This window comes from Microtus ochrogaster, unplaced genomic scaffold (genome assembly GCF_000317375.1).
Source record: "Microtus ochrogaster isolate Prairie Vole_2 unplaced genomic scaffold, MicOch1.0 UNK99, whole genome shotgun sequence".
NCBI classification, from domain to species: domain Eukaryota; kingdom Metazoa; phylum Chordata; class Mammalia; order Rodentia; family Cricetidae; genus Microtus; species Microtus ochrogaster.
In genome coordinates, this window is record NW_004949197.1 from 304,939 (window position 1) to 316,624 (window position 11,686).

Consider the following 11,686-nt stretch of genomic DNA (forward strand, 5'->3'; position numbering starts at 1 on the left):
CTGGGGAGGCAGAGGCAGGCAGATATCTGAGTCTGAGGCCAGCCTGTTCTACAGAGTAAGTTCCAGGACAGCCAAGGCTGTTACACAGAGAAACCCTGTATCAAAAACCAAAAACAATATAATAAGGTGGGACCTGGTAAGAAGTCTATTGGGTAAAGTTGCAAGCCTGGAGGCCTCAATTTGATCCCTGGAATCCGCATGAAGGTGGAAGGAGAGAACCAACTCCATCGTTGACTCTGACCTCCACCAGTACAGCATGGCAATCAGGCCTGTATGTACAAACACATACACATGTACTACAGACATAGAAACAGTAAATTGAAAAAACAAGATGAAAAGCAATTGAGGAACATGTCCAAAGTCAACCTCTGACCTATACATGTGGACACATCTGAACGTTATCTACCCACACAGGTTCCTGACATCTCTTTGTTGAACTTAGTGGGTTTATGTTGAGGGAAATCATTATGATATTATGGGCTGGGGCCAACTGGTAGAAAAGGGCTTTGAGTGGAGAAATGAAAAGAATTCCCTCACTCTAGAGTGCCGCATGAGAATGAGAAAGCAATACTACTTTTGTCCTTTTAGGAGGCTCAGGCATATGCAGATGACAACAGCTTATTATTTATGGAGACTTCAGCTAAGACTGCTATGAACGTGAATGATCTCTTCCTGGCAATAGGTAAGGGCAGAGTGACCCCAAGTCTTCTGTCTCTCCTTGTCTATTACGTAAAGCTGCCCTTAACCAGACCAAGGCTAGGGGGTTGTATAGATCACTGTAGGTGCAGGGCTGGAGATTAGCACGGTGGTGTGTACCTGAGTTTAAGGCCAGCTTGGCCTATGTAATTTAATTCCAGGACAGCCAGAGAGACCATATCTCAGGAAATAGAAAGAAAAAAATACTAGGCCAGCCAGGGCTAGCTATGTGTTTAAGCTTTTCTCAAAAGAAAAAAAGAAAATCCGGGCAGTGGTGGTACATGCCTATCCCAGCACTCAGGAGGCAGAGGCAGGCAGATCTCTATGAGTTTAAAGCCAGCCTGGTCTACAGAGCAAGTTCTAAGAAAGCCAGGGCAACACAGAAAAACCCTGACTCAAAAAAACAAAAGAGGGGGAAAAGGTAAATCAAAACCCTTCAAGCTTGCCAGCATGCACGCAGTCTCATTTGGGGCAGCGGGCTGGAGCAGAAAGATTACAGCCTAAGCTGTTTGCGAAGACGGGGTGAAGCACACCCATAATCATAATTCTTGGAAATGGAGACAAGGGATCAAGGGCATCCTTGGATGTTTAGCAAGTTTGAGGCCAACCTGGCTATATGAGACCTTGCTTAAAAAACAGAAAGTGGGTCAGAGAGATGGCTCAGTGGTTAAGAATACATTCTCTGTTTTTTGTTGTTTTCTGTTTGTTTGCTTGTTTTTGTTTTTTTGAGACGGGGTTTCTCTCTGTAACTTTGGAGCCTCTCTTGGAACTTGTTCTGTAGACCAGGCTGGCCTCAAACTCAGCATGTATGCTGCAGGCCAGAAGAGGGCACCAGGTCTCATTATAGATGGTTGTGAGCCACCATGTGGTTTCTGGGAATTGAACTCAGGACCTCTGGAAGAACAGCCAGTGCTCTTAACCTCTGAGCCATCTCTCCAGCCTTTGCTCTTGTATTCTTAATGATGTGGGTTTGCAAGCACCAAAATCAGGTGGCCAAAACCACCTGTAATTCAAACTTCAGGGGGTACAACAGCTCTGGCTTCTGAGGGCACCTGCTCATACACATAGTTTAAAATATAATAAAAAGAAACCAAAGCCGGCTTCTGAGGGCACCTGCTCATACACATAGTTTAAAATATAATAAAAAGAAACCAAAGCCAGCGGTGATGGTGCACGCCTTTAATCCCAGCCCTTGGGTGGCAGAGGGAGGTGGATCTCTGAGTTCAAGGCTAGTCTGGTCTATAAGAGCTAGTCCCAGGGCAGGCTCCAAAGCTGCGGGAAACCCTGTCTTGGGGGGGGGGGGACCAAAAATTAAAAGTGGTGTGGTGGTGTACACCTGTAATCCTGCCATCTGGGAGGCTAAAACAGGATCAAAAGTTTGAAGCTAGTCTGGACTACAGAGTGAGAGAAGCCAAGGTCAGAGACAGCAGTGGGTTCGCACCCCAGCACCATCAAGCAAGAAAATCTCCAGCTGTAGAAACAGCTTCGTTTCCTCTAGTAACTTCCATCCTCTGCAGCCTTAGCTCCCTGTGTTAGTGAGGACTGCAAGTACTTGTGTCCTCTTCTGGTGATTATATAATCTTACTTTGCCCCTACTCAGTAGTCTTTTTGTTTAGGGCGGGAAGTAGCTGAGAGTAAAATCTACCATGCTTTGTTCCATTCTCTTATTTTTAGCAAAGAAGTTGCCAAAGAGTGAACCCCAGAATCTGGGGGGTGCAGCAGGCCGGAGTCGAGGCGTGGATCTCCATGAGCAGTCCCAGCAGAACAAGAGCCAGTGTTGTAGCAACTGAGGGTGGCTAGCAGCAAACACGTGTGGAGTTAGCACGAGAGCTAAGACATAACCTCCATCCCCACCCCTCAGCACACAGCCCCACGGTAACAGCACACTGAGCCCTGGCTCCCAAGGGCTGCACCTGACAGCTCTGTCATGGCACTTTTTAATGCTTCAGCAACCAACACCAGGCAGCTGTTGCCACCACTATGCCCTACTCTGGGGTTTGGGGGTCAGATCTCCCCAGGACCTTCCTTCCAAAACAAACTTTCTTCACTTTGTATTCTAGGTGCAAGACAGTGGCTCCTCATTGTTACTCCCCCACTGTGTTCTTCCCGTGTTTCAGGGAAGACTTTTGTCTCCTGCCTCTTCCCTGTCCCACCTCTCATCACTCCCTGTCCTTGATCCTGTTTCCTCCTCTTCCCAAGATGATGAAAGGTAAACCAGGGACTGAGAAGGGAGACAGTGTAATTTTAGTTGCATTAAGGGCCCTGCAGGGACGCTAAGGCTCAGAGCAGGAAGGAGTAAGGAAATACTTATTTGTTTTATTTATCTGGTAGGAGTTTCTTGTCTGTGAGACACTGCAGCACCCATCAGTTGGACTGGTGGACGGTGTTCCTAGGTAGGAGTGAAATAGGGAGGGAAGCCTGCAGGCCCCATCTGGGAGTTGAATTAGCTGATTGGATAAAGGTTGAGGTGCAGTGTCATCTGTGGCTCTGGAATTCATCCCAAAGCTGTTTTCCCTCACCCACTCACCCCCACTCCAGTGTGGGGATTGGACCTCCAAGTGCTCCAAAGAATCTTCACTGGTTGCCTGCACCCTTAGCTCTGCTGTGAGTAATTGGGGGAGGTACCAGTTTCTGGTACCCATCCTCTGGTTATACATAGGCATTTCCCTACCCTGGCCTTGACATGGCCTTTGCCCCAGATGCCATGCCCCTGCAGTTTGCACTTTAATTGATGGTAGTTCAGTCAGCATACATGTTTTACGGGGGTTTTGATTGATTTACCTATCCTTTAACCTTTTTAATTAAATGGAATGTACAATGTATGAGGTTTGGGGGGCACTATAGAAAACAGTAACAGTAGCAGCTACTCGGGCCCAGTCTCCACTGCTAGCCTCCTCTGACCAATTCATGCCTCTGTCTGAGCAACTGCGGAGTGGCCTCAGACAGCACGGGCCGTGGTAGTGGAGTGAAGGAGGGTCAGGCAAAGGGAGTGTCTTATCTTCCCAGGGTTCACATTCACCTTGCTGTATCTCACTGCGTCTTTTCTACTTCCCTGTAAATACTTAGTCTTTATTCCCACTGTACAGGCCCTTCTGTCCCCTGCTGCCCCTTTTTTCTTAGTATCTTGAGTTAGTTCCTCCTTCACCCACCCCCCACTCTTACTTAATCCATGCACCACTAGAGGCTCCTGCCACAGAGGCCACTTGTCCTATGACAGGCGCAGCTAGAACTGAAGGTGCCTCACAGCTGCCTTGTGTCATCAGAGGGCGTGGTCCTCTACATCCTTCCTTAGGTGTTTTAGGGTGTCTGTGGGAAGCCATCAAGGCAAGAGGGAACTCAGTTGTTTTGTGTGTTAGCCAGACTTTTTTGGAAATTTGCAGAAGAAAGGAAAGACCACAGTAACCTAGAGTTAGAGCCTTTCTGTCCCTTGGCTGACAGACTACCTTTTGTTCCAGAGAGCTGAGGAATCCATGAAGCCAAGATTCTCAAGGACCCTGCTCAGGGTCTTCCACTTAGGTTTCAATTCTCTTCCTTTTCCAAGGGCAGCCTTAGTTCTCACAGCCCTGAAACACACATAAGTCTCCAGCTTTTCCTAGAACCCGTGAATCCTCCAAAGCACCAGGTGCATCTGGAGACTCTGGGGTGGCTAAATCTTCTCTGAGGTCTCCGAGGGACAAGAGTGAAGGTGTTTCATTGCCTAGGGGCTGGGAGAACAATTCCCTGGGCTTTTCTCTTCCCTCCCTCCCTCCCTTTCTCTCTTAGGAACAGTGTTGGCCTTAGCTCCCGGGCCTGGCTGCGGCCTCCCCTCTATCTACTCCTACCAGCTCTTCTGCCTTCATTTGAGCTCTGTTGGGCTTGAGGGTTCTTGTTGTTCTCTACCCTTCCTCCTGTTACCTTTTTTCTTTTGATCAATTTTTTGGGGGGAGGAGTCATCTTTTTTTTTTTTTTTTTGTTACCTTTTTTCTTTTGATCAATTTTTTGGGGGGAGGAGTCATCTTTTTTTTTTTTTTTTGCCTTCATTTTTTTTCCTAAGAAAGCATTTGCCTTTCTTTCCCTCTCCTTCTAACATAACAATCGTGGTAACAGAATGCAACTGCTGATTTATCGATGTATTTAATGTAAGTAAAAAAGGAAAAAAAGAAAGTGCACTGGACTCTTGCTTTGTTTTTACCATTTGTCTGCCTGAAACAAAATCAGGAAGGAAGCCGGGCGGTGGTGGGCACAGGCACATTTAATCCCAGCACTCAGGAGGCAGGCGGATCTCTTGAGTTCGAGGATAACCTGGTCTGCAGAGCAAGTTCCAAGAGAGCTAGGGCTACACAGAGATACCCTATCTTGCAAACAAACAAACAAAAACTGGGAAGAAAGAACCCAGTGAGATACTATGGAACCTCTGACATACCTTCCTCCCCATCTTATTAATGGCACCTCATTATTTTCTCTAACCTTTTCTTGGACACTTGAAGAACCAATTTGGAAAATAACCTTTGTTTTGTGAACTGTTCCCGCTCAAAGACATGATAACCTATCACAGATGACTTCTATCGCTCCTGTGTGCACTGGTGTGGTCTGAGGATCTCTCTTGGAATTTCTTGAGACTGGAAGAGGAATGGCATAGCTGAGCTGTTGGAAATGCTATGCAATATTTTTTGCATTTTCCTAGGACTCGTTTGCATATTTGTTTCTGAGTTGGAGCTGTGACCTAAACATGAAAAGTAAAGATAGTGGGGAGATGGCTCAGCAGTGTAAAGCACTTGTTGCTCTTGCAGAGTACCTGGTTCAATAACCAGCACACACAGGGTGGCTCACAGCCATCCACAACTCCAGTTCCAGGGGATCTGATGTCTTCTGGCCTCCACAGGCACCAGGTACACACATGGTACACATCTGTAAGACAAGACAGCAGTGTATGGTGACCTGTACCTGCTGTAAGAGTGAGTTTGAGGGGATCCTCAGTATTAGTTTAGCAAGACCATATCTCCAAAAAGGAAGAAAAAATGATGACTGAATTAACTTATCTTCAGCCCTAACACCCCCCCCAAAAAAAATTCTTGCCTGGATCTGTTTCTTATTTCTGCTTGAAGTCCTTCCATTCGTCACAGTCCAAAGGAAGCTGAAACACAGAAAGCAAGTGAAACAGAAGAATGGGTATAGTTACAAGAATCTCAGGTTAGGGGGGCTGGAGAGATGGCTCAGCGGTTAAGAGCACTGACTGCTCTTCCTGAGGACCCGGGTTCAATTCCCAGCACCCACATGGCAGCTCACAACTGTCTGAAGATCCAGTTCCAGGGGATCTGACACCTTCACACCAATGCACATAAAATAAAGTTAAATAAACCATAAAAAAATCTTTAAAAAAAATCTCAGGTTAGAATGTTCAGAGCACTGGGGTCAGGCAGCCCTTTCTTTCCAAGCCATCTCTCCTAATTCATCAGTCTCTCCATCTGTGAGATGAGTGTGAAGATTGAGCCAGGTTGTGGATCCTCAGGCACATTCCGAGTCTGAGACAGCTGAGCTACAGGAGATGCTAGCTTGACCAAGTAAAACTGGGTGGCGTATGGCGTTTGTAGATGGGGGAGAAACCATACCAAGTAGCATTTACTTGTTTGACAGGGTCTTGGTATGTATATCGTCCAGGATGGCCTTAGCCTCCCTAAATTTACAACACCAGCTGAAACTTGAGCAGCCATTAGGATGACCTTCACAAAGGCTGGAACCTTTCCGTTCCAGAAACTTTAGAGCCAATATCACCTTTTCACCATCATGTTTCCTCTTGAGTACACTCCCTGCTCGGGGTCCCTGATTCTGCTCAAAAGTCCTGTTTAGAAAACTAAAGGAAAAAAATCTTCTGGAATGTTTTGCTTTAAATTGATGTCTGTAGCTCAATCTCTGATCTCTAGAGGGCAGTCTAAGAATGTTTGTACCGGGCACAAGAGCAAAGCGTCAAGTTTTCAGTCTCTAGTAACTGGTTAAGAGTAAAGAAATTTATACAAGACCATAATGTTCATACTTTCGTTAAACTGCCATTTTTTTTTGTTAAAGTGTGTATTTGTTTTTTGTTTGGTTTTGGTTTTTCAAGATAGGGTTTCTCTGTATAACAGCCTTGACTGTCCCTGAACTTACTCTGTAGGCCAGGCTGGCCTCAAACTCACAGAGATCCTCCTGCCTCTGCCTCCCGAGTGATGGGATTTAAAGGCGTGCGCCACCACGCCTGCACCCACCCCCCAATACACACTGAAAATTTTAAAAGATGGTTTTAAGGATTGGGAATGGTGATGCACACTTTTAAGCCCATCACTCAAGAATTCTGGGCCAGCCTGGTCTACAAAATCAGTTCCACGCTAGCAAAGACCACAGAAAGACCTTGTCTCAAAATAAATATAAGACGGATTTTCAGTACTGTTGGTTTCGCACTTCAGAAATTCACTATGGGAGCCTTCGAGTCACCATTTCAAGGCGCGTCATTTCTTCTGTTATTTTTGGCCCTAAAACAAGCAGGCCTCAACAGTTGCAACGCTCTAAACAACTGCAGAGGCGCGGGACATACCCACAGACCTCCCGGGGAAACTAGCTTTGGTCCCCATCGTCGCGGTCGCCTTCGGGACCCTCGTCACCTTCATCAGTGAGCCCTCTCATTGCCCTGCGTAGCTGCGGTCGGCTCTGGTCATCAGTGTGTGTCCACTGCCCTAGGAGGGAGAGGTCGACAGCAGCCAGGAGCCGGCGGCGCCCCGCCCCCCGCCCCGTATCCGGCGACCCCGTGACAGCTGCCAATCCTTCTCAGGAGCAGCCGCGAAGCTAGGGGCCAATGGCTGCGGCGCGGGCGAGGGGCGTGAGGACGCCTGCACAACCGCGCACGTCACGGCCAGGCCCCGCCCCGCCCCGCCCAGCCGCACGGGGAGCTCTTGCCCCGCATGGGGCGGGTGAAATTGTTCCGCTGCGGACACCGAGCCGGGTAAGGGGACCCTGCCACCGGGAGAGACAGGAGGGAGAGCAACGGTGGGACCAAGACGGTCAGTGAAGCTCCAAATCTTAGGAGTAGCAAAAGGACCAGTACCTCCTTTTACGATGTCTGGGTGCTCCTGGGGTCGCAGGGCTACCTTCCAGGTCGAATTCTGGACAGACACACCCTCCCACTTAAAGTGTTCCGGAAAGTAAGGAGCTTACACCAAAGAGTGGCATTTCAGTACTTAGCAGGCCACCGCTCCCAAGCCTCGGACCGAGCTGATAAAATCGGGTTGCTGAAATTAAGGGTAGATTGCAGAAAGAGTACAGGTTCCCCATGACCCAGACATGAAGAGCAGTAGAATTCTAATCTATTTCCATCTTTCTGGCTTCCCCATCCGTAACAACCCCACCCCTAGCATCCCAGCAACCCGCAGCTTCTTACCCCTCTCCTCTTTGACCCTCCTGGGTCAGAGAGGCACTGGGCTGTGAGGAAGACGCTGTTGCGGGACAGAGAGCAGGAAAATTAACTTCCTCCTCTAGCCCATCCCATCACACCCTGGCCATTGACTTCTCTCAGTTCGTTGTGGACACTACCAGGTTAGGGTGGAGACGCTGCCTTGGGGGTTCAGTTCCTAGACGGGGTATTTATTTTAGAGGTGGTGGAGGGAGAGAATGTTATTACTTGTTTACTCTTCCTATCAGGTCCTCTGGGTAGAGATGATACAAGTTCAGAGAGGCCTGCTGTGTTGTCCGGGGAGCCGGTTAACAAGGCCTGGTTGTATAACCCCAAGGCAGTTTGCTTCAAAGATTTGGACTCCTTCACCCCGTTAGGTTCCTGCTGCCTCTTGTCTCTGTTTTCATCAGCCGCACTTTAGAATAATCACAACCTGGGGGCTGGAGGTACAGAAGCTCAGTGGTAGGGCACTTGTCTAACATTCTCAAGGCCTTGGGTTCAATACTCAGTATCATTTCCTTTTTTTTAATAATTGGCAAACTTTCATCTGTCCCTAGGTGCATTGGCCTGGGACATTGTTCTAGAAGCCGGTGTACTTTCCCACCCCACTCCACCCCCACGCGCTGAAGTGCTCCAAGTTTACTCCCAGAACCCACTGGGACCCCGGATTCTCGGGTCTCCCAAATGTCCCCTCACAGGGATTTTCTTGTTTTGAAACCCAGAATCTTCTTCCTATAGGTCTGCCACGATGCTGCTGCGGCTGTGCAGAACACTGGTGGTGGGATTTCCGCGGGCCGTCAGGTAGGCTGTCCCAGCCCGGCACTATCACCCAACCTATCTCGTAGTTACCTTATCTGGTAGATATTTATCTTATCTGGAAGATAAGGCAGCGCAAGAGATGACCCTGAAGGAAGGAGAAAGCCGTAATTCACTGGTCCTACCCATCCGGAAGAAACTAAACCCCAACTGAAAACCAGTGACTAAGGAGGGAGAGGCAGCCGCAGACTTTCGCTGGTTTTCACTGGACTTTCATGAGGCTAAAGATCTCTTCGAGAAAAAAAAAAAAAAAGCCAGGCGGTGGTGGTGGACACCTTTAATCCCAGCACTTGGGAGGCAGAGGCAGGCGGATCTCTGTGAGTTCAAGGCCAGCCTGGTCTACAGAGGTAGTTCCAGGACAGGCTCCAAAACCACAGAGAAACCCTGTCTCGAAAAACCAAAAAAAAAAAAAAAAAAAAAAAATCTCTTTCTTCCAGAGTCAAGCCAACCCCCTCAAGGCTCTGCATCCCAGCGTGCTCCACGAATGATTCATTTAAACCCCAGCACCCCAGCCTCACCTGTCCTGATGAGAACTCGCGAACTCGGGGATGGAAAGTGGTGGGGGCCCTGCTAGGTCTGGGTGCAGCGCTGGCCTACCATGACCATCGTTGCAGGGTAAGCAGGAAAGGGGCTCTGACTTCGTACACTGCAGAGATATTATCTGCTCCCTCCATTTCTCAGGCTCAGGCTGTGGATGGGGTCAGAATGGCCTGGAGTGATTTCACATCTCTTCCTTTTGCCTTCTCCCTCCCGTCTGTAGGCTGCTCAGGAATCACCCCGGGTGTTTACCAGAGAGGAAGTGAGATCCCACAACAGCCTTGAAACTGGAGTCTGGGTCACTCTAGGCTCTGAGGTCTTTGATGTCACAAAATTTGTGGACCTGCATCCGGGAGGCCCGTCCAAACTGATGTTAGCAGCTGGGGGTCCCATAGAACCCTTCTGGGCCCTCTATGCGTCTCACAACCAGCCCCATGTACGGGAGTTACTGGCTGAGTATAAGATTGGGGAACTGAACCCTGAAGATAAGGTCTCCCCCACCTTGGAGGCCTCTGACCCTTATGCCGATGATCCTAGCCGTCATCCAGCCCTGAGGATTAATAGCCAGCGTCCCTTTAATGCAGAGCCTCCCCCTGAACTGCTAACAGAAAACTACATCACACCAAACCCTATTTTCTTCACACGGAACCACCTGCCTGTACCTAACGTGGACCCAGACACCTATCGCTTGCATATAGTAGGGGCTCCTGGAGGTCAGTCGCTGTCCCTGTCCTTGGATGATTTGTATAAGTTTCCCAAACATGAGGTCACTGTCACTCTGCAGTGTGCTGGCAACCGGCGCGCCGAGATGAATAAGGTTAAGGCGGTGAAGGGTCTGGAGTGGCGGACAGGAGCCATCAGCACCGCACGCTGGGCTGGGGCACGACTCTGCGATGTGTTAGCCCAGGCTGGCCACCGACCCCGTGAGACTGAGGCCCACGTCTGTTTTGAGGGACTGGACTCAGACCCCACTGGGACTGCCTATGGAGCATCTATCCCTCTGGCTCGGGCCTTGGATCCTGAAGCCGAGGTCCTCCTGGCGTATGAAATGAACGGTCAGCCTCTGCCTCGTGACCATGGTTTCCCTGTGCGGGTGGTGGTTCCCGGTGTGGTAGGTGCCCGCCAGGTCAAATGGCTCGGCAGGGTAAGCGTGGAGTCAGAGGAGAGCCACAGCCACTGGCAGCGGCGGGATTACAAAGGCTTCTCCCCATCCGTGGACTGGGACACGGTAGACTTCGATCAAGCCCCAGCGATTCAGGAGTTGCCTGTCCAGTCAGCTATCACAGAACCTCAAGACGGGGCAACTGTAGAATCGGGAGAGGTGACTATCAAGGGCTACGCGTGGAGCGGCGGCGGCAGGGCCGTGATTCGGGTGGATGTGTCTATAGATGGTGGACTAACCTGGCAGGAAGCTCAGCTAGAGGGAGAGGAGCAGTGTCCCCGGAAGGCCTGGGCTTGGCGAATATGGCATTTGACAGCTCAGGTGCCGGCAGAGCAGAAGGAATTGGAGGTCGTTTGTAAAGCCGTGGATGACAGTTACAACGTGCAGCCAGACACTGTGGCCCCCATCTGGAACCTGAGAGGCGTCCTCAGCAATGCCTGGCACCGTGTCCGTGTCCATGTCGTCCCATGAAAGCATCGAGCAGAGCCACCTGTACCCAGAGAACCACCTAAACTCCCTTCTAACCCATCTTTAATCGTCGTCATAGAAAAACATTTCCTTCGGCCTCTTGGGTCACAACCCTGTGTTTACTGTGTCTTAAGCTGTGCCCAGGCACACGCGCTCCTGGCCTCTTGACCCTGTGCCAGGAAAGAGAGCTGTTGGAGTCTCTGGAGGTGACAGTTCTGAAGACATGTTTCCTCACCCAACCGCACCTCGGCTTCTAAGGCCTCCCCAGCCAGGCCTTCTTCAGCCAAGTGTGTGGGAATGTGTAACAAGCTTACTTTCCTATCTTCTGCTGCCTATGGGATGCCAGGGGTTCCCCCTTAGGGCTCTACTTTGAGAAAATACACCAATAAAGTGCCTGTTTAAGATTATGCCTGGGACCTCTTGGGTGCAGTCTCTGGAAATGAAGGAGCGGGTCTCAACCTAGCTGGTTGACCTGGCGATACCTCCGAAGAGAGGTGCGATTGTTTTCAAATGTTTGGTACCCTCAAACCGTTTCCACGATTCCTGCTCTCCCGGCAGGATTGACAAATAATGCCAAGAGGTTGAAATCAATATTATCTTGGGGAGGG

At 49.5% G+C, this 11,686-nt stretch overlaps 2 protein-coding genes across 3 annotated transcripts in view; both read left to right on the forward strand.

Moving 5' to 3' along the window:
- Rab5b (RAB5B, member RAS oncogene family) overlaps nt 1–4,642 on the forward strand; it is a 21,795-nt gene extending 17,153 nt beyond the window's left edge. The window contains 2 exon segments of the mRNA XM_013355153.2: nt 543–682; nt 2,371–4,642. Coding sequence (XP_013210607.1) covers nt 543–682; nt 2,371–2,486 — 256 coding nt within the window. The 3' untranslated portion in view covers nt 2,487–4,642.
- A 2,893-nt stretch (nt 4,643–7,535) lies between these two features.
- On the forward strand, nt 7,536–11,485 carry Suox (sulfite oxidase). 2 transcript variants are annotated; one of them, XM_026778043.1, is made up of 4 exons: nt 7,536–7,706; nt 8,834–8,896; nt 9,349–9,526; nt 9,672–11,485. In XM_026778043.1, exons 2-4 carry the CDS (start codon nt 8,844–8,846, stop codon nt 11,079–11,081), a joined length of 1,641 nt encoding a protein of 546 aa, XP_026633844.1. In that variant the 5' UTR covers nt 7,536–7,706; nt 8,834–8,843; the 3' UTR covers nt 11,082–11,485. The 2 variants fall into 2 exon arrangements, with proteins under 2 accessions (XP_026633844.1, XP_005371231.1); XM_005371174.2 differs by having other exon boundaries at nt 7,536–7,648.
- Nucleotides 11,486–11,686: the final 201 nt, after the last annotated feature.

Excerpts from the sequence above, each read along its gene's own strand:
- Suox (XM_005371174.2), top strand. The coding sequence starts at position 7,608 with ATGGGGCGGGTGAAATTGTTCCGCTGCGGACACCGAGCCGG. Across the intron at positions 7,649-8,833 it reads CGCTGCGGACACCGAGCCGG|GTCTGCCACGATGCTGCTGC; the intron begins GTAAGGGGACCC and ends TTCTTCCTATAG. Across the intron at positions 9,527-9,671 it reads ACCATGACCATCGTTGCAGG|GCTGCTCAGGAATCACCCCG; the intron begins GTAAGCAGGAAA and ends TCCCGTCTGTAG.